The 23,377-nt window shown below is 35.7% G+C and overlaps 1 protein-coding gene across 2 annotated transcripts in view; it reads left to right on the top strand.

Moving 5' to 3' along the window:
* Positions 1 to 23,377, top strand: part of Klhdc10 (kelch domain containing 10) — a 61,847-nt gene that overhangs the window by 29,357 nt on the left and 9,113 nt on the right. For both annotated transcript variants that reach the window (XM_071611895.1, XM_027950115.2), the window contains exons 3-6: positions 16,690 to 16,911; positions 18,323 to 18,477; positions 20,640 to 20,788; positions 22,227 to 22,311. In XM_071611895.1, coding sequence (XP_071467996.1) covers positions 16,690 to 16,911; positions 18,323 to 18,477; positions 20,640 to 20,788; positions 22,227 to 22,311 — 611 coding nt within the window. The remainder of the gene's footprint in view (positions 1 to 16,689; positions 16,912 to 18,322; positions 18,478 to 20,639; positions 20,789 to 22,226; positions 22,312 to 23,377) is intronic.

Here is a 23,377-nt window from a genome sequence, read left to right as displayed (position 1 = left end):
TGGCAAAATGTATCAGAAACCTTAAAAATGTTTATACCCTTTGACTTGCAGTTCTTAGATTTACACATGTCACATTCCTTTTACTTTTTATTTTTTCCACCAAAATGTATCCAATAATTATGAAAAAAAATCTGGGGAGTTGGGGTTGTGGGTCAGGAGTAGAGCATACACCTAACAGATGTGAGGCACTGGGTTCAATCCTCAGTACCACATAAAAATAAAATAAAGGGCTGGGGTTGTGGCTCAGTGGTAGATTGCTTGCCTAGCATATGTGAGGCACTGGGTTTGATTCTCAGCACTGCATATAAATTAATAAAAAATAAAGGTCCATTGACAACTAAAAATTTTTTTAAAAAATAAAATAAAAGTATTGTGTCCACCTACAACTAAAAAGTATATTTAATTTTTCTTTTTTAAAAAAGAAAGAAAATCTCAGAGGATTGAAAATTCTAGTTCACACTGTTTTTCTAGATATAACAAATTGTCAGACAAGCATGTTGTAATTTAGACTTCATTAAATTATTTATAAACCAGTATATCTAATTTTAACTGAAGAGATTAAAACAAAAACCTAAGAAAAAATCCTGCAGCTGCTATAGAAGTTTCTGTATCTAGTGCCTAACCTATTTTTAGCAGCCAAGCTCCGGAGCATGAAAAGAATAAAACCAGTCCTAAATGGATCAAGATATGATTAAATAGTGTAGCATGCCACCTTTTAGAGTAAAATAATGTTATTGATAAAAATTAAGAGGTAATTTTAGCAGCATGTGATAGAAAAACCATTGTATACTTGTGGCCAAGCAGGCATCTAATTCTATAAAATATTTTCTTTATTTATAAATTGGAATGCTAATTTATTGATTCACAGTGAGAAATCTAACTTGGGCTGAATGAAGCATAAATTAAACTTTATTATTTAAATATATTATTTATGTTTAATCTTATTATAATTATGCTTACTAAATATAAGCATAATCAGTTTAATTAGGATATAGAATTCAGTATAATAATATAAAAATATAAACATAAAAAAGGAGTTAGCGAAATCACTGGTTATATTTGGATGGTGGGATTTTATTTTGTATAGTCTCTGTTTTTCCAATTTTTTAATCATGGAAAAAAAGATTGCACAGGTAAGTTTCATATTATTGGTTATTTGTAATCCCTAAATGCAAACAATGGCTGAGAAAGCTGGTCTTAGACAGTTCTGAGAAGAGTGAGTAGTAGTAAACAGCAGTAGCAGTCAAGATCATCAAGGACCTCCTTTAAATCAGTGGCCTTGTCTTAGTGCTCACCTTCTTTGAGCTGTTGTAGTATTTGATGCTATGAACCAACTGCACTTTCTTAAATTTTTCTCTTCTTTTGGGTTGCATTGCTATAGGGTCCTAGATGTTTTCTTCTACCCTTTGGTTATTCATTCTGTTTCCTTCACTAGCTTCTTTCTTCCTACCCACTGAAGGTGGGTATTGGCTCTGTGTTCTGTCCTTTCCATGATCTCCCTTGGTTGTCTCATCAACTTCCTCAGGTTTAACTATCTTCATTTGTTCATTTGTTCATTCTTTTGTTCTTTCTCAGTTGCTTCCTGTATGTCAGGCACTGTCCTAGCTTGATGACGTATAGACGTAGAGAATCAGGTAAACAGACAATTACAAAGGAATTTGAGCATAATTCTTTGTGATAAGTGTTGCAGTGAGGCATTGTGGCAAAAGGGTACACAGAAGAGGTTCCTGGCTCAGCTTCAGGGGAGGAGGGGGAGAAAGGAGTGGCCCTCAGGATGACTTTTCAGAAGGGATGTGCTTATAGACTAGATGTTAGCAAGGGAAGGTTGGAGTGTTCCTAACCACTGGGACCAGCAAGTTGCTTGAGTAAAGGCATTTACTCAATTAGCATAGTAGGAAAGGGGTGGGCAGAAGCTGGAGAGGGCCTGGCTCTAGTGGACACCAGTCAAGGAAAGTTCACGATCAGATTTGGTTTTTTAGCCAGAGGAGAGATTTAATTGAAAGACCAGTTACAAAATTATCACAGTTATCAAGGTGAGAAATGACAAAGCCTGATTTAAGGTAGTTATAGTAGGAATGGAGGGTAGGGGATTGATTTGGGGGGGGGGGTGAATTAGATAAGATTTAGTGATTAATTGAAGAGGAGGGAAGAATCAAAAAAGGCACCATAGTGTCTTCACTAGGTGTTATGTAGGTAGACAAGAGGGTCAGGGTTAGGAAACACATGATAATTCAGGTTCATCTCTGCAAACTAACAGTAGTTCATCATTTAAACATTTAGTCTAAAAGTTTTTTGTTTTTCCCAGAAAAACCTCTTTGGTAGGCCCATTTCCACTTTGATTCTCTAATACTTAGTCTTAAGGATTATTTCCAGGGAAACTTCCCTGGCAAACCTGACCCCTCTTTGTTCTTGTGGTACCGTGTGTACCTACCTGTACTAACATTTATCTCATGGAATTATAGTTATTTCTTATCTGGGCCTCCCATTAGACTGTAAGCTCTGTAAGGGCAGGGACTGTGGGACAGTGCCTCTCATTTCTTTATCTCTAGTTTGTAGCATAGTGCATGTGTGTTTGAGTTGAATTATTTAAAAGGCTGCTGTCAGGGAATAGGATGGGTCTAAAATTTTAGTATGTTCTCAGCTTCTCTCTGGTGGTTGTGACAGTGAACTGATGAACTGTTAAGAACATGAAAATGCTATTGTTTAATTTTTCATTAGGTTTTTTTCTTTTTAACTTATCTACACTTTGGAAATAGCCACTTTTAAGCCTCTCATTTTGGGAATCCTTTACCTTACCTCTTTTGGTGATTGAAGAGTTTCATTTGGCCTACTTTCTGTCACTAGATTTCTTCACTAGATCCCGCATCTTCTCAAAATATATTTCTACCATTAAAAGTGAACAGTTCTGATGTAGTAAAAACGGTGGGTTTCCATCATGAAATAATGAACCGAAAGTACCCATTTACCTCTTCTACTTCTCAGGTATCACTAAAAATGGCAAAACAAATATAAGACAATGAATAAATCATAATTATATTTAACAAAAAAGGGGGGGGCTTTAAAGCCAGATTATTTGTGTCTGAATCCAGGCTCTGCTGTTCGCCAATTGTGTGACGTTGGGCAAGTTGCTTATTCTTATTTTTTTATTGCCTCAGTTTTCTTATCTATAAAATTAGGATGATGATAGGTGATGATAATACTTTGTATCTCCTAAAATTATGAAAATCAAGAGAAATAATGTATATAAAACACTTGGAATTTTTTACATTTAGCAAATGTGGAATTGATGTTAGCTGCTATCATTATTTTTATTGTTATAATACCAGGAATTTGGGGGCTAAGGCTGTGGCTCAGTGGTAGAGCACTTGCCTCACACATGTGAAGCACTGGGTTCGATCCTCAGCACCACATAAAAAATAAATGAATGAATAAAGATATTGTGTCCATCTGCAGCTAAAAATAAAAAATAAAAAAAAATAATACCAGGAATTTTAAGGAATTTCTGGGTAATCAAAAGTAATTGGAATTATTTTGATTAGGAAACCAGCACCAAATAAAATGCAATCCAAAATAGATTCTCCTGCTGCATGATGAAGTCAGAGAATCTCTTAGTAGGTCTCTTTCCCCAAACTCTAAATATAAAGTTAACAAGTTTAAGAAGAGGGATCAGGTTTGGGGATGATAAAACAATAGGGTAAATAAGTAAAGAACTGCCTACAAAACAGCTGCTTCTCCTGCTTCCTCTCTCCCTCCTTTGCTATGAAAGAGCTCTAGCGATGGCATTGGTTCCTAAGATGAGGCATAAGAACAGCTTTTCAAGCAAAGAAGGGGGTTTACCTTGAGGTGGGTTGGGGGTAGGCATTCTAAGCAGGATCTGGAACTAGAAAAAGTGCACAACACAGATCTTTAAATAATGAACTTCCACCATAGATTGGGTGAGAAGGGTGGGACCCTACAATATAAATACAGTCTACCTTATTTTGGCAACAAAAAGGAAAACAAACTGCTTTCTTTTTCTATACTTCTAAAGGGAAACCTGTCTGTTCACATACTGCTTACCTGCAGAGACCCACAAAAATTTCATTTGCATGTTTTGAAGACAGATAAACATAGCTGTTGAGAAAAAATGCTTATTTCTTATAAGTACTAAGTAGTATATGGTCCTTTCATTTATTAATATGAATAGGTGATCAAGGCTTACCAGAACTTTGGAGGAAAACAATTTGGAAGAGGGTGACTAAGATGAACAATTAAAACAACCACCTCGTGGTACTGTGATGATAATATGATAGTAGAATGTAACTTTAGGAAATCCTAATCACAAAAGATATCCTCACAGAGCCAAGAAGTGAATTGCATCCGTAAATAAAAAGTCAGCTGTTGGGAACTCGGATTGTGGCTCAGTGGCAAAGCGCTTGGCTGGTGCCTATGAGGCACTGGGTTTGAGCCTCAGCACCACATAAAAATAAATAGATAAAATAAAGGTATTGTGTGCATCTACAACTAAAAAAGATATATATATATATATATATATATATATATATATCAACTGCCATAGATAAGAAGTAAAAGCTGGATGCAATGGTATGTGTGCCTGTGGTCCTAACTACTTGGAAGCCTGAGGCAGGAGGATCACTTGAGCCCCAGAGTTCAAGGCCAGACTGGGCAATGTAGTAAGATCCCAGCTCAAACAAAATAGAACAGTTCTATTAGTTCTGTATTGAAAAACTGAAATATTTTATTGCTGAAATAAAAATTAGAAGTTAAATAATAGTCATGCTTAAATCCAGTCACTTTCATGAAATTAAAATAAAAGAAATATGCAGACCATGAAGTAAGAAAACCAATAGAAACTACATGAGGAAAATTCATGCTTTAAGGATAGATCTAAATGATAAAAATCCATTTCATAGGAAATTGAAAGTAAAGATCAGACTCTTGAAGGAAGAAAATACAGAAAAAATATTTTCCGATACTAAAGAAAGATTGAGTTTTCAAGTATGAAGGTTGTACCAAGGTCCAAGCTGGAAAATACAAGAACAAACCAACAAAAAGCACCGTTCTGTATGTTACTGAACTGCTTATGATTCCAGAGGTAGAAAACAAGTTACATAGAAAGATAATCAGACTGGCATTGGTTTTCTTACCTACAGTATCAACTGCTAAAAGATAAATATGTTAAGTGTTCTAAGTGGAAATTATTTAGGAGATCAATTTTTTACCTAGCCTCACTAATATTTTAGTGCAGGTCAGATCAAAGTAAATAAGAACTCTGAAAGTTTATGACATATACACATTTTGGGAAAAAAATATTTGAAGAGATACAGTAAAGTGAAAAAAAAAAGATTTGGATATAAGTAGCACTAGTGGGCATTAAAACAGTACAATTTAGAATTGCATCTGAATAAAGATACCATGAAGCCTAGTACAATAGTTAAAGAGATATCTAAGAATATAGCAGAATAATACGAGTGTGTGTGTGTGTGTGAGAGAGAGAGAGAGAGAGAGAGAGAGAGAGACAGAGAGTGAGTATATATATGATATTTTGTAACTAAAACAAATTTGGAGTATTAATATTAAAGATCTTATACTTGGGGCTGGGGTTGTGGCTCAGCAGTAGAGTGTTTGCCTCACACGTGTAAGGCACTGGGTTCAATCCTCAGCACCACATAAAAATAAATAAAGTAAAAGTATTTTGTCCATCTACAACTAAAAGAATATTTTTTAAAAAAAGATCTTAGACTTTTGGTTTTAAAATATACAAATGGGGATGGGGTTGTAGCTTGGTGGTAAAGCGCTTGCCTAGCACATGTAAGGCACTGGGTTTGATCTTCAGCACTACATAAAAATATATAAATAAAGGAATTGTGTCCATCTATAACTTAAAAAATTTTTAAATAAATAGATAAATATACAAGTGTAATATCTACTTATTAAAATTTCAAATAATATGGAAAGAGGGTAAAAGCAAGCATCCTTATTGCAAGTATGCACACACACACACACACACACAATGAATTTGTACAAATCAGTGAAAAAAACAAAACTATCTTAATAGAAGAATACCGAAGAGATTTGAGCAGACAGTTGCCCAAAAGGAAAAATCTAAAAGGCCAATAAAAAGACTGCCATGACAATAGCAGGTATTGGCATGGGTGTAGAACAGCAGGAGTAGAACAGCAGGAATTCTCACATGCTACTGGTGGATGTATAAATTCATACAACCATATTGACCTTATCAAGTAAAATACAGATTTCCATTAAAATTCAATTCTATTTCTAGGTTAATAGGTAAGAGAAATGTGGGCCTATGTACCTGAAAATATGTACAAAAATGTTTATAGCAACATTATAAGCCACAAACTTAAAATTATCCAAATGTCCATTCACAAAACTTAAACTGAAAAAGTAAATTGTAATAGATATTCATATAAAGAAATAATATTTGCAATGGAAAAACATTGATGAATCTCAAAAAATTGTGGACCATGCATAGTGGTGCTCACCTACAATTTCAGCAACTCAGGAGGCTGAGGCAGGAGGATTGAAAATTTCAGGCCAGCCTCAGCAACTTAGTAAGACCCTGTTTCAAAACAAGAAATAAAAGATCTAGGGATATATTCAGTAACGCATCCCTGGGTTCAATCCCTGGTACCCAAATCCCCAAACTCCATAATCACAAATTTAAAAACCCAAAAGAATACATATTCTATCATTCCATTCAAATACACTTCAAAACAAGGCCAAAATAAAAAGTATTATTTAGGGATGCATATCTATGTTGAATAAAGCTATAAGAAGCTTGACACAGTGATATATGCCTGTAATTCCAGCTACTCAGAAGGCTGAGGCACGAAGATAAAGGGCCAGTCATGGCAATTTAGAAAGATCCTGTATCAAAATGAAAGAGAAAAGGGGCTGAGGATGCAGTTCAGTGGTAGAATCACCAGCACCCCCCCCCCCCCGACACACACACACAAAGTTTTATGATAAAAATCTCCTTTAAAAGTTACTTCTAGGGCTGGGGATGTGGCTCAAGCGGTAATGTGCTCGCCTGGCATGCGCGGGGCACTGGGTTCGATCCTCAGCACCACATAAAATAAAAAATAAAAGATGTTGTGTCCACCGAAAACTGAAAAATAAATATTAAAAAATTCTCTCTCTTCTCTCTCTCTCTTAAAAAAAAAAAAAGTTACCTTTAGTAGTGAAGGGGGTGAGTCAGTGAGTGTTCATATCAAGAAGGGCAGGCAAGGGGTTCCAGGTGCTGTCAATAGTCTGTTTCTTGATCTCAAGAAACACGTTCCCTTTTTAGTGATTTATTAAACTCGACATTTATGTGTTTTTCTATTTCTTGACCTAAGTGATGATTACATGTTCCTTTTTAAATAATATGTAAAATTCTACATTTATATATACGTACATTTCTATGCATGTGTTAAATTTCACAGTAAAAAGGAACTAAATAATAAAAGCAAGGTCTTTTTCCTGTGTGCACAACTTACTCCCCTTTTCAGAGGTAACCACCATTAATAGGCCTGTTTCTTTGCAGACATGGTTTATTCTAAACGTTAATAGAAAATAAAACTTTTGTTTTCCAGAATGCATTAAGATACATATAAGATGTCAAGGATACATTTAAATAAAAAATAAATAAATAAAAATCAAATGGAGTTTATCTGTGGATTATATTTAAAGGAAAAAGTGTGATTTTTCTGATATCAAAAAAGCATTTAATTAAGTTTGATATTCTGTGTTCATTGTTGAAATAAAGGTAGGCCCTTATATATGCACTCTTCAAAACAAATTTTATTTTTATTTTATATATATATATGTATGTGTATATATATATGCATACATTATATATGATACAATACCTTTATTTTATTTATTTACTTTTATGTGGTGCTGAGAATCGAACCCAGAGTGTCACATGTGCTAGGCAAGTGCTGTACCACTGAGCTACAACCACAGCACCAAATTTTATTTTATTTATTTTTATTTTTAAATATTTTTTAGTTGTAGATGGACACAATACCTTTCTTTTCTTTTCTTTTCTTTCCTCCTTCCCTCCCTCCCTCCCTCCCTGAGGATGGAACCCCGTGCCTCACACATGCTAGGCAAGTGCTCTACCACTGAGCCACAACCCCAGCAAAATTTTATTTTTTAAATAACCATACCCTTGGTCTGGCATGGTGGCACACACCTATAATCTAGCTACTGGGGAGCCTAAGTGGGGAGGACCACAAGTTTAAGACCAGCCTCAGCAATGTAAGATCCTGTCTCAAAATAAAAAGAACGGGGGATGTAGCTTAGTGGTAAAGTGCCTCTGGATTTAATCCCGTGTATGTGTGTGTGTATAAATTAATTATAAATTGATAATTTAAAATCAGTTTATAGGGCTGGGGATGTGGCTCAAGCGGTAGCGCGCTCGCCTGGCATGCGTGCGGCCCGGGTTCGATCCTCAGCACCACATACAAAGATGTTGTGTCTGCCGAAAACTAAAAAATAAATATTAAAATTCCCCCCCCTCCTCTCTCTCTATCTTTAAAAATAAATAAATAAATAAAATCAGTTTATACATATATTTGTAAATTGATAAAAATGCTGGGGATGTAGTTCAGTGGTAGACCACTTGCCCTAGCATACGTGAGACCCTGGGTTCAATCCTTAGTTCTGCAGACAATAACAACAACAACAAAACAAACATACCTTTTCTGGTAAGGAAAAAAATTCATAGTCATCTAGGTATTGAAAAAAATTATTGTATTGTTAACATGTTTATAAGAAACCAATAGCCAACATCATATCTAACAGTGAAACATGCAAATATCTATCCTCATTTGAAAAAAGAGACAGAAATGCTCATTGTCATCTCCACTATTCAGCTAAAGGTTTCAGCTAAAATAACAGAAAAAAACCAAAAGGGGAAAAAAAGTAAAAAGGTCCATATATTGGAGAGAAAGGGCTGAAAATCATGATTAATAGTAATCTGATTTGATTTTCTACCTATAAAATTTGAGATAATTAATGATTGCCACTAGAGTTCAGAAAATAAAACATTTTTAATTTAATTTTTATTCCATAAATTGTAATAAAAATTACAATTTCAAAATGGAAGAAATATCAGTGGAGTAGAGAAAAAGGTGGTTGAGGGGGAGGGAGGATGGATGGGATATGGAAGAAGAGTGGAATGAATCTGACCTAACTTGCCTGTGTACATATATGAATATACCACTGTGAATCTCACCATTATGTATATCACTAAATTTTTAAAAAGTAAATAGCAGAAGGATCCGTAGAGTAGAGGGAAGGGGATGGGGTGGGAGGAGGGAAGTAGTACTAAGGACTGAATTAGAGCAAATTATATTCCATGCTTTTATAATTTATGTCAAAATGAATTCTAATGTTATATATAACTAAAAAGAACCAATAAAAAAACTGCAAGAATCATAAAAAAATTTCTGTACCCTTCATCCAGACTTCCCAAATGTTAACATTTTATCTCATTTGCTTTATCCTGTTCCTTCTTTCCCCTTATGCATAACTCATAGGAACATAAACAGGCATATATGTATTGTTTTTCTGTTTAAGCTATTTGGGAGTGAGTTGCAGTTTCTTAGGCTTTGCCTTTGTGTGTGTGTGTGTTTGTATGTGTGTCTGTGTGTGTATGATTGGGGGTTGAACCCAGGGTCTCAAGCATGCTAGGCAAGCACTCTACCACTGAGCTGTATCTCCAGCCTTTTCTTTCTTCCTTCCTATTTTTTCCTCTCTCCTTCTCTTCCTTCATCTCTCCCTTTCTCTCTCTCTCCCTCTCTCTCTCTCTCTTCTCTTTTCTTCCTTCCTTCCTCCCTCCCTTCCTCCCACTCTCCCTCTTTCCCTTTCTTTCTTTCTCTTGATAAGTTACCTAGCTGGCCTCAAACTTGCCATAGAACTGCCTCAGCCAATTGAGGAGCTGGGATTACAGATGTGGACAATGCATTGAACTCTGACTTAGTCTTTTTTGACATTGATATTTTTGAACAATTATAGAATAGTCTATATACTGGTTATAGACTGTTCCTTAGTTTGGGCTTGTCTGATGTTTTATCATGATTACATTCTCCTCATGCATTTTGGGCAGGACTACCCCTGAAGTAATGCTGTGCTCATCTTATTGAAGTGATGTTGACTGATTTGTCCCATTACTGGGGATGTTAACTTTGATCACCTGGATAAGATGCTGTCTGCCCAAGGCACTTTTTATAGATTTAACAAACTGAAATTCATTGCAAGAGTAAGTGGAAAAAAATAGCCAAGAAGTTTTTGAAAAAAGTAATAGGAAATTTTGTCCTACTCAATATTGAAAGATACTTCAAAGCTATAATAATTAGAACGGTAGTTTAATGCTATAGAAATAGGTGAATGGACAGTGAAACTGAATAGAGCCCAGAAGCCAATGTATATATATATATATGCATCATTTTAGTAAAGGTGCACCTAGAGCATGACAGCTATCTCAAGGATGCTTTGCTCAGCACTTGAAACTAATTTATGCTAACACTACAGTTTGTGATAGCAAGTTTCTTTTATTGCTGCTGTCATAGACAATAAGATAACCGTATCCTAAGAAGCTAAGAGCTCTTTGTATATGCATCTCATACTGGATGTGGAGCTCCTGTGGTAGGAGACGCTTACATAACCAATAAGTAATATTGTGGGCTAGCATGAATGGATTGCTTTGGTCTTGAGCTGCCTGGGCTCTGGGAGCAGTAAAAAATTCTGCCCACTGATTGAGGGCAGGAGTCCGCTGAACCAGGCTTCCTTGGCTTTCCTGTCCAGGCTTCCAGGGGCACAACTGAAGACGTGTCTTTTATTGGAGAGATAATGGTGTATTTGGAAATAAGTGACCAATTATATATATCTTTAAGCCATTTTGTATTTATTTATTTATTTATTTTTAATTAGTTGTTGATGGACCTTTATTTTATTTACTTGTAGGTGGTGCTGAGAATCGAACCCAGTGCCTCACACATTCTAGGCAAGCGTGCTACACTGAGCCACAACCCCAACCCAATATTTTGTATTTATAATTAGTACTTTTAGCAACAAAAGTTTTTTTATTTTTATTTTTTTAAATGGCCTCAGCACAAACGGTGAATGGCACATTTGGAGGTGGCTATATCTTTTAAGTAACAGACTTATTAAGCAATAAGTGTTATGTGCTACTTTATCTGTAAGCTTCTACATTTAAGATTGTGATGTGGCTTTATACTTATTATATATATATGTGTATTTATATATAATTTAGATTATATATACATGTACATTCTTTAAGAGCAGTGAATTTTGTGCCCATGCTGATTAGACTTGAATATTAGGAGTTTCCTAATCCTACTTTAGAACCGTGAATTTATATGGAATAGGGATGGCATTTCAAGTGAGTGTAGTAGAGATGGCTATCCTTAAGTGGTTTGAGGACAATAGCCTATCCATTTTTTTGGATAGGGCCCTACCTCATGTAATACTAAAAAAAAGTTTTGAGTGTAAATTTAAATTCTGAATATAAAATCAAAACTATGAAATAACTGGAAATAAATAAGTATTTTATAATGGTGCATATATAAATAAAATATTAAAGCAAGGGAGCTATAAAAAATTGAGGGATTCAATTACACAAAACCTCTGTATGCTAAAAAATACCATAAACAAAATTAAAAGACAAGAAGTAAGCTGGAAGAAAAAAAATAATTTCTTAAAATCTGTGAGAAGATAACCTAATAAAAAAAGTGGGCGAAAGATATGATAAGGCAATTCCTAAAAGAAAAAATATAAATGGGCCAGTAAACATGTGAACTAGTAAAATCAGGGAAACGCAAATTAACCTGGCATCAATTTGTGCTCATCAGATTGGCACAAATGAAAAGGTTAAAGAGGGCGTGAATAAATAGATATTTCCATACACATTGCTGGGAGTATAAATTGGTCATCTTTTTGGAGAGCAGTGTAGCTCTATAACAATATTGTGTCTGTAATAATTTCAAATGGGTATTCCCTTAACCCAGAAATTCGACTTCCAGGAACACTCATACATTTGCATATGAATATGTAGAGAAAGCTTTGTAATAATGAAAACATTGAGAACAACCTAATCATCTGTCATTTTATCTCAGACAGCTAGTTTCATTCTGCCTCTGGGCTAGAAATTAAAACCTATTTCCCTGGTTACCATAAGTTCCTGCTTACTCCCTGGGGTTAAGAACAGTGCCTGCGAATGGAAAGAGAATATGACTCAGATAACCCAGGTACACAACCCTGCAACTGCCTGGTCTCCTCTAGCTAGTGAGTTTACCTCTGACCCTGGTGTGGTGTCACATGCCTGTAATCCCAGCAACTCAGGAGGCTGAGGCAGGAGGATAGATAGTTCCAGGCCAGCTTCAGCAACTTAATGAGACTCTGTTTCAAAATAAAAAAGGCTAGGGATGTAGCTCAGTGGTAAAGCATCCCTATGTTCAATCCCCAGTAATCCTCCCAACTAAAAAAAATGTTTATCTCTGTATATAGATAATTTTTCTTTTCATTTTGTTGGTGCTGGGTTTGGAACCCAGGGTCTCACACATTCCAGCCAAGTACTCAAACCACTAAACCATATCCCGGCACACACATACTCCCCAGCCTCTGATGATTGAACTCAGGGGTGCTCTACTACTGAGCTACTTTCCTACCCTTTTTCCTGTTTTTTTTATTTAAAACAGGATCTAAGTTGGTAAGGCTGGCTTTAAACTTGTGATCCTCCTGCCTCAGATTCCTGTGTCACTGGGATTCCTGGTATGTGCCACCATACAGGGCTCTAACCCCATTTTTTTTTTACTTCTGTTTTTTTTTTTTTTTTTTTAGGTGTAGTTGTACACAATGACTTTATTTTATTTATTTATTTTTGTGTGGTGCTGAGGATTGAACCCAGGTCCACACATGTGCTAGGTGAGTGCTCTACCGCTAAGCCACAACCCCAGCCCCTACTTCTGCATTTTTTAATAGGCATTCCCAAACCAAGTAACCCAATTCTATGGGTGATTTTATTAACAGCAAGGTAGTTTTTAAGAAAGGGATTTGTACATGGAGAATTTGGGAGAGCATTCGGAGACCTACTTTAGACTCTAAAACCCAGTTTCATTTTTGTCAATGTTGAGGAGCATATGCTGTATTCCATATAATGAAAATTAATGCTTAATATCCATGGTATTCACCCTGACAAATACCTCTGATTTATTAAAAATGAAGTGGCTCTCTAATATGTTAATCGCTCTTGGCTATAAATATGAGAAAGAAATCTAGTTTCTGACTAGAAAAAGAGGAGTGAGTCACCTGTGTACTCCCAGCTGTGAAACTCCTTGACAGGATGGTTAACATTTATCAAACATAGATCAGATGCTCTTTACTCAGTAGTTTAATTTGCATAGATCATGAAATTATTAACAGAGGCCAATAATAATTGGGTTAGACTTGCACTGTCCAATAGAAATATTATGTGGGCAAAAAGTTTTGTAAGTAGCCACATGAACAGTAAAAAAAAAAAGTGATGTATATTTGAGATATTATTTCAACATGCAATCAACATAAAGACTAGAATTTCATTTTCTTTTTGGAGGTCTTTGAAATCCAGTGGGTTTAACGTAGTCTCAGTTGGACTAGCCACATTTCAAGTGTCTAATAGCCATATGTGGCTAGTGCCTGGCTATGGCATTGACCAACGAAGGGCCAGACTGTAAGCTCTAGAGGACATAGATAGTAATTGGTTTATCATTGTATACCAGGAGCTGGTATACCATAGTACGTAGCTGCTGTCCAATAACATTTTTTAAATTATTTTTTATTTGTAGTTGGACACATACCTTTATTTTATTTATTTTTATGTGGTGCTGAGGATCGAACCCAGGGCTTCACACATGCTAGATAAGTGCTCTACCTCTGAACCACAACCCCAGCCCCCAATAACATTTTTGACTCAATGAGTGGATGAATGAACAAACATAAAATCATTATCTCATTGACTCAACTGTAATCCATGTGACTGAGTCATGTTTGTTACAGAAATAATTGGTAGTAAACGTATAATACCTTTCTTGCTGTATGGTCATTTAGAGAAAAATCTAGAATATGTTGTATTTCTTTTCATATTTGCTCAAAAATAGCTTTAAAAATTATCTACTGGCTGCAGATAATAGAACAAATAACAGAATTCTTTGAGTTCCTTTGAGTGTAATTGTGATTGTCTTGATATTAGTTCTTGGAAGCATTGCTGTCTTTTTTTCCCTGCGAGACTGAGGATTGAACTCGGGGCTTTATACATGTTAGGCAAGCACTTCATCACTGAGCTACATCCCTAGCCCATTATAAAATTTTATTTTGAGACAGGGTCTCACTAAATTGGCAAGACTGGCCTCAAACTTGCCCATTCTCTTGCCCCAGCCTCCCAAGTAGCTGGGATTATGGGCATGAGCTACTACACCTGATTTGCATTGTGTCTTGAGAAGACCATTTCATAATCTAATACCTATCCCCTAGATCATATCTTTCTCTCCCTTCCCCCTTCTCACCTTCTCTTTCTCCCTCTCTTCTTTTTTGGTTTGGTGGGGGAGATTGACCCTATGGCCTCACACAAACTAAGCACATACTGTACCACTGAGCCCCATCATCTGTCTCTTAAGCGTAATAATATCAAAGTCCACAGAGAGTGGGACACTGTTTTGATGATCCCTGTCACTGTTGACTTTTACCAGAATTGAAGTCAACTAAACTTTGGACCTGTTAATATATCTCCAACTATTTTAGGTGTTATGGGTGATATAGGATAATTATTACACATGATCTTTGTCTTTGAGCTTATTCTCTATTTGGAGAGGAAAACAAGCTGGTTAAATGAGTAGAGTAGAATTAAATGCAAATTAGCTGGTTCCTAACTTTGATCAGTGTTTTTCTTTGTGCCTAGGCTTGGTTATAGGAAGGTGAATACAAATACTTTCCTCTTCCCTCAAATAGTTCACAGCCTTCTGGAAAGATGCGTATTTAAACCAATACACATTTTAACATAAATAAATCTGTAAAGTACAGTAATAATATCCCCACATATAGATGAGGAGGCTGAGGCTCAGTAAAGGTCAGTGACTTGCTCAAGGTAGCAGACAGAAAGAACCTGGATTCAGACCTGGATATGAGAAGGGTACTTGGCTCTTTCTTCCATACCACACTCTTCTGTTTTCAGAGCCCTAGAAAGAGAAACTGAATTCTTCATTTAAGGTAAATTTTGTGGCTCATTGGTAATTACACCAACTGATTTTAGTTTACTGCATGTTATATTCATGTATTTACATGGTTATCGTACAACCATCTTTTTAATTGTATACATCTACCTTAGAATATGAGGAGTATGGTCCCAAATCAGAAGGGCCCTAGGTCCTTAATGAGAAAGGGCTGCAAGGGATATTTGGAGGCATTTTATCTACTAGGGACTGAAGGGCCAGGCCAAGAATAAGGGAAGGACTCTGGGTTTCCCAAAAAGAGGGGCAAGAGAGAGAAAATAGGCCTTAAAATCTTGGGCCAAGGTCTTGGTCTTTGAGCAGTAAGGAACCATCAAATTTTTAGTTGCTCTAGATCTGTGCAAAATTTCTTTTCAGTTCTTATTTAAAAGCATACCCTAGAAAGTGGGATTTTGATTTTTAAAAAATAATGTAAGGCCTATATTAGGTTGGTGATGTTTATCAAATGTCTAACAGTACCCTACATATTAATTAATATTATACTAGAATCTATTACTAACATGTGAAAGTAGGTTAATCTTTAGGATAATAGACAGCTACAGTAGTGTATTGTTCTATCCCATATATATTTAAGGATCTTTGTTCTATAGTTCTTTAAGGGTTTATGTGGATTAATATAAAAATTTGTAAGGATAATAGAAATAATATAAAGTTTTGGGGTTTTTTTTAACTCTAAAATAAACTTAAAGTATATTTTAGTGAACTAGTTGATATAGTTTAAACCTCAGAGAGCTTTCAAATATAAATTATAGAAATATCTTTTCTTAGTCTTACTTTTAATAGAATGAAAAATATTATTTGAGATACATGTAAGGATATTCTTTGTTAAATATCTGGAACTGTATTTAAATTTAAAATTTTTCTTTGACCCCTTGAAAGCCAGTTTTCTTTTAAAGTATATAAGTATATATTGTGGAAAAATCATAGATTTATGTGTGTGTATTTTTATTTATACATGACTCATTCACATTTGTGGTTATATTTATGTAGTTCTCTAATATTCACAGTTTAGTTTGCCTGTGTTTTTTTCTCTAAGGAAATAAGAAATTTATCCTGTTAGTTTTTAGATTACCAAGCCTCATTTCTTTCTTTTCTTGAAAATTCCAAGTTGTCAGCCATTTTCTTGAGTTTATCATGCTATGCAACCTTCCTTGGGAAATATCTTTTTACAGTTACTAAAATTTAAAAGTAGTCATATGAAATAAAAATGGAGACTAGCTCCTTAAATGTTAAGTAGTATGTGCGAATGTATAAAATAACCTAAACAAATGAAAAGTACATCCATGTTATAAATCTTACCTGATTCCCTTTTAAAGCTCAAATGGTTGTTATCCAGTTTTGTTTGTGCTTTCTATCTGGTGGGCCACTTGTGGAAAACGGTCTTCTTCTCTCCTAGGCCACAGACCTCCACCAGCACGCAGTGGACATCGTTGTGTGGCAGATAATACCAATCTGTATGTGTTTGGAGGTTATAACCCAGACTATGATGAATCGGGAGGGCCAGATAATGAAGACTATCCTCTCTTCAGGGAGCTTTGGAGGTATCATTTTGCAACAGGAGTATGGCACCAGATGGGCACAGATGGCTACATGCCCCGGGAATTGGCATCTATGTCACGTGAGTGCAAACAGTTTTGAATTTTTTATTTTATGAAATATCTGAGAGTCCAGGTTCACTATCTACATGTTCCTTGTTAATAATTTATAACATTGTAATATGTTAAACCTTTTTAATATGCATTTTACTCTGGTAATAATATAGCGTGGTGATTTAGAATTAAGTCCTGAGTTTGAATCCATTTATATATCATTTTACTGCCAGATGTTTTAGCTTTAATTTCCTTACCTATAAAATTGGATTAATAATATCTCAGAGGTTTTAATAAAAAGCATCATAATATGCAAGGCAAAATGTATTCAGAGATCAATAAATGGGGTTATAATGATGAGAGTAAATAGCTATTGAAATACTTAACACACATTATCTGTTTAATCCTTACAGCATCCCTGTGATGCAGTTACTACAGTGATTGCCATTTGTACAAATGAAGAAACTGAGACTTTTAGAGAGTCCCTAAGGTTAATGGTTAAGAGTGAAGGTTCTGGAGCCAAACCGCCTGGGATTAAATCCCAGCTTGGCAAGGTTCTTTTTAGGAAACCCTCAGCAAGTTATTTGAACTGCTCTCCACCTCTGTTTAATCATCTATAAAAATGGGAGAGATAATAATAGTTCCTGCCTCGTAAAGTTGCTATGAAAATAAAGTTAAGTTAGGGAAGTTAAATATCTTCTGAAGGTCACAGCCAACTCTTGCTGGCTCTAGAGCCCAGCTGTTGACCACTATAGTGTATCAGTTTAAAATATGGTTTTTTAAAAAAGCCACTGAAATAATTCAGTGGTATTATTTTGAGAGATGGAGAAAACAGGCATGAGAGAGAGAAAGAAAAGGGGGAGAGAGAAAGGAGAACGTGTGTGTTGGTGGGGTGGCAGGAACAGAAGAGAGAGTGTTCCCTACAGGATATTAGTATGCAGTATATTAGTATAGTAGTATTTGATAAGGGATTAAGATGTCAGAAACCACAATTTAAATGTGGAGATCATTTCTCTGACACACACTGAATGATCCTGTACTCTCTTCATCCTGAGTCCCCTGGGGTTTATGATATTTTTGGTTTTCCTCTACTTTATCACATACTTGAACTGTCTTGAGCAACAGTGGCATATTATCGTTCATAGAACTCAGCATTGCTGTATACATGGCATTTAATAGATTTCATAGATACATACTGTGTTATCATACTCCTAATGGTGAAACTATATGATATAGTCCACACAGTATGAATTATACCTTTTTCTGCAGAACTTTATAGTAGTTAGATGTTGGGTTGCTAATTAGATAAAATAGCCAATGGTTGGGCTAGCTTACAAGATCACTAGACATTTTTTAGTTTTTCAGCTATTCTGAGTTTGTGTGGGAACACATTCCAGGTAGCCAGCCAATACATAAATGGAATTTGTGCTTCCTTCTCAGTTGTGCTGCATGGAAACAACCTGTTAGTGTTTGGAGGTACGGGCATTCCATTTGGTGAGAGCAACGGCAATGATGTCCATGTCTGTAATGTGAAGTACAAGAGATGGGCTTTACTCAGCTGTCGGGGAAAGAAACCCAGTCGTATATATGGACAGGTAACAGTCTGGCCAGTTACTGTGGTTGTATGTTCATATTTTTCTAGCGGTGTCAGGATATTTATATTGCCACTTTTTTAAGGGGGATGGTTACTGAGGATTGAACCTGGGGTGCTCTACCACTGAGCTACATACATCCCTAGTCCTTTTTTGTTTTGTTTTTAATTTCCAATTTTGAGACAGGATCATGCTAAATTATTGAGGCTGGCCTTGAACTTGCAATCCTTCTGCTCCAGACTCCCGAGTTTGTAGGATTACAGGCACGCAACATGCTGCTGGTCTTTTTTAAAAATGGAGAATGAATTCAGTATGATTAATATTTGATTTTTCAGTTCTGATGTGAAACTTTAATTTTGAGTTTTCTCTCCTTTTTCCTTCACTCTTTGTTTCTAATCCAGTTTAGGGCCATCATCTAGGCCTGTTTGGAAGTTTCTTTAAATGTTAGAACCTCACCTCATCTCCACACCAAATGAGAGACTGGGCTCTAGGACGGTCTGCAACCTGTCATTTTTAGAATGATGGGCGAGAAGGCTCTTCATAGAATCCTAAGTAGTACAGTAGATGATCCCTATACTTGGTTAAGAGGCTTTTACATGAGCTTAAACATTGTGCAGGTTAGTTTAGGTTCCAGTGCTTCAACCTTAGATTTGCAAAGTTTTATCCAGGAAGATAGGGAGCTGCCCACTCTAGAGATTCTTTGAAAATAATGGACTAAGTCAAAATACCACGGTTTGATTTCTTTATTGACTAACTGGCACTGGTACTGATAAACAGCTTGTGAACTTTAACTTTGAAAGGGGCACATACTGGACCATACTCTCTATCCGACCACAGTGATAACGATAGCTGAATTTATATTGAAGAAGAGATTGATGGACGCTATTGTGTTCCTGAGACTGCCAACTCTAGCCTTCCTATCTACAGAATTCTCATGGCTTATTTTCATCTCTGCTGTTGCTTCTTGAGAACATTTTTCTTCAGATTGCTTAGAAAGAGAAGTAGCTTTCAGTGGAAATGTTCATGTCATGATCTATACATTCTTGACTAGGACTCTAAGAATCATTTCTCCTTGCCTTTCTAGGTAGAATTCACAAAACTTTACCATTCTAAAGGGAATCTCCAGGTTCTAAAAATATTACCTAGATTCCTCAAAATCTTTACTCCTTTGAGAGTCTGATATTTATTTTTTATTATTCTGAGACAAGGTGTCTTGCTGTATTGCCCAGATTGGCCTCTGTTTCTTGGGCTTAAGCAATTGTCCTGCCTCAGCTCTCTAAGTAACTGGGACTACAGGCATGTACCACTGACCCAGCTTTAGGGTCTGTTTTTTTTTTAAATATATTTTTGTTGTAGATGAGCACAATACCTTTATTTATTTTTATGTGGTGCTGAGGATCGAACACAGTGCCTCATAACTGTGAGGTAAGTGCTCTACCCCTGAGCCACAATCGCAGCCCTGGGTCTGGTATTTTTAATGGTTAAAAAGTAAAAGAGATCTGGGTGCAGCAGCGCATACCTATAATCCCAGGCGCTCCAGAAGCTGAGGCAGGAGGATTGCAAGTTCAAAACCAGCCTCAGCAACTTAAAGCTGAGCAACTTAGCGAGACCCTGTCTCTAAATAAAAAACAAAACAAACAAACAAACAAAAAAGGGTTGGAGATATAGCTCAGTGGTTGAGTGCCCCTGGGTTTAATCCCCAGTAAACAAACAAACAAAGTTCAAGAGAATTTCATAAAACCTGATTTGGGGCATTTAACAAGTATACATTTTGTAATCAAATGTTAAGTCATTCTTGGGCTGGGGTTGTGGCTCAGTGGTAGAGCACTTGCCTCACATGCATGAGGCACTGGGTTCCATCCTTAGCACCACATAAAAATAAAAAAAGAGGGGCTGGGGATGTGGCTCAAGCAGTAGCGCGCTCGCCTGGCATGCGTGCGGCCCGGGTTCGATCCTCAGCACCACATACAAACAAAAATGTTGTATCTGCCGAAAACTAAAAAATAAATATTAAAAAATTCTCGCTCTCTCTTTCACTCTCTCTCTCTCACTCTCACTCTCTCTTTAAAAAAAAAAGATATTGTGTCCATCTATAACTAAAAAGATATATATATTTTTAAAAAGTGTTAACAAGTCATTCTTGTCTACTTTTCCTTGTTACCCAGGCAATGGCTATCATCAATGGCTCCCTTTATGTCTTTGGAGGGACAACTGGCTATATTTACAGCACAGACCTGCACAAGTTAGATCTCAATACCAGAGAGTGGACACAACTGAAACCAAACAACCTATCCTGTGACCTGCCGGAAGAGAGGTAAGCTTCTAATATTAAAGCATACTAAGATTGGATCTCTTTAGAATATTGGTAATGTGAAGAAAATCCAGTGCCCTGATTACAATAGCTAATTGGCTGTGAGATCTCAGGTCAGCAGTAAAGAAAGGTATTCTAGTGAGAAAATGACATTTTCCCCTGAACTGTAAAGTGTTTTCATGTTATTTCCTTTTACACTTTTTAACTTTCTGTAATACTTTGAAGAAGAAACCAATGGTAGCAAAAGTTCGTATTGGTGATCAATGAATGTTGATTGGATGGGTGGATGGGTGAAAAAGATTGTTTTAAATGCTCTGTTAAACATTCCAATGTCACATAGTTCTCTCTAGTGGCTTTCTACTAGTAGTCCTAGACCTTTCACTTTCCTTTCCTAATAATAGTTGCCTCTTAGAATTCCTTAAAAAACTTGAAATCATTTCCCCTCAAGTTTAAATTTTTTTTATTCATTGTTTAGACTATCCAGTGTCTCTTCTTTGCCTTTAAACAAAATGGCTATGGATGCTAAGGAAGCACCTATAATATTTATCTTTTGTATGGTATATTAGTGGTCTGATTATCGCAAAACTCCCATGAGAAGACTTGGGAGACAGCCTGATACTGGAATGATTTCAATGAAATTTATTTTATCTGCACTAGATTTTTTAGGGAAAGAAGGAAGTAGATTTCAAAGTAGTTTCACCTGGTTGCCTTCTTTGAATCATTTTATGGACATATTATAAATTATTTCAGCTTTTAGCTAGACTAGACTGCCTGGATAAAAATCCTGGTAGATATTTCATATCACAGTTCTATATAGCATAGTTTTCTGCAAAATAAGGGTTCTAATTTGAAAACTCACAGTATAGGGTCTCTAATTAAGATCACTTTTTAAAACTCCATAAAAAGACTGAGCTCAGGGGTGAGTGCTTGCCTAGCATATATGAGCCCCTGAGTTCAGTCCCCAGCACTGCAAAAATAAAACTGTAACCATTTCCCCCTTATGCAAAGTTATCACAAAAAGATGTTAGAAAATACAAATAAGCAAAAATGAAAAAAATTTAAAAATTAAATTTAGAGATTACTAGGATTAACATTTTAGGTTATATCTTATAGTCATTTTCTATGTGTATTGCATATCTATACATTTTTAATGAGATTATGGCCTGTCTACTTTGATGTAACTGTTTGGTTTTTCAGTAAATATCATGAAAAGAGGTTCTCAATATATTAATCTCTTTGGTGCCTACATTCTTATTGATTGTATATTAACCCATTTATGTGTATTCTGTAATTCATTTAACCAGTTTTCACTGTGGTTAAACACTTAGGTTATTCCCAGTAATTTTTATTATAAATAATGATGAAATAAAAATATTATAGCTAAACCTTAGTTAGATCATTTTTAACTTAATTAAAAATATTTTGGGGGGTATATTTTCAGGTACAGACATGAAATTGCTCATGATGGGCAGAGGATTTACATCTTGGGAGGTGGTACTTCCTGGACAGCTTATTCCTTAAACAAGGTACATTTAAAAAAAAAAGAAAAAGAAAAAGAAAAGGATAGGGAGAAGAATAGACAGAGGCATGTATCTTACTAAGCGAAATAATTCTATTGCTTTAGGTATTTTAATTTTCAAGCATCTTCCTCATCAACACCTGCTTTGTGGTAGATGCTTTTTATAATATAAGGCTGAATTCTGCTCCCGATACTCTTCAGTTGACAGTTGCATTTATCACACACTGAGAGTATATTATGAAAATTATTCCTTTATGCTGGATGAGGAAAATGACTAGAAGGGAAGTATAGTAGCTTGAATGGGGCAATGAATTAGAATCAGAATCAGGATCCTCACAATGTCACATCCCTCTCATTGTCGATGCTAAAAAGAATAGACATTTTTAGGAATACACATGACTAATTTTAGAAAGCTGAGTTCTGAAGAGCTTTTATTCACCCATCCTTGTGGCATTTCTGAAATGTCATGGTTACATATCCCAAGGGAAATCTCAATTAGGCAACAGAGTTCTTGGAGTGCTTTGAAACATTATTGAACTTTTCAAGTTTTGTCAAAGCTATATTCCCATATTTCCTTACCAAAGCTTGCTTTAAAATGATACATATTCACTGTAGAAAATGTGGAAGTTACAGAGCAGATAGCACACAGAAGAAAATCAAGTGTCATGTGCACTTCTACTTTTTATTCCACTTTTTTTTTCCTGTGAATTTAAAAAATTGTTTTCATATATGTGCTTAATTTTCAACTGCCCTATTTTATTTAATATGGAAAGATCAGAAGCTGGGTGTGGTGGTACATGCTAGTAATCCTAGCTGCTAGAAAAACTGAGTCAGGAGGATCCCAAGTTCAAGGCTAGTCTGGGCAGTTTATCAAGACGTTATCTTAAAATAAAAAATAAGGGCTGGGGCTGTAGCTCAGTGGTAGAGTGCTTGCCTAGCGTGCATGAGGCACTGGGTTCCATCCTCAGCACCACATAAAAAAAAATTAAATAAAGATATTGTGTCCACCTAAAACTAAAAAATAAATATTAAAAAAAAAAAAACGCAAAATAAAAGGTGGTGGGAATGTAGTT

This window comes from Marmota flaviventris, chromosome 1 (assembly GCF_047511675.1).
Source record: "Marmota flaviventris isolate mMarFla1 chromosome 1, mMarFla1.hap1, whole genome shotgun sequence".
In the NCBI taxonomy this organism is placed as follows: domain Eukaryota; kingdom Metazoa; phylum Chordata; class Mammalia; order Rodentia; family Sciuridae; genus Marmota; species Marmota flaviventris.
The sequence above is the reverse complement of the archived record's forward strand: the minus strand, read 5'-3'. Positions and strand labels throughout refer to the sequence as shown.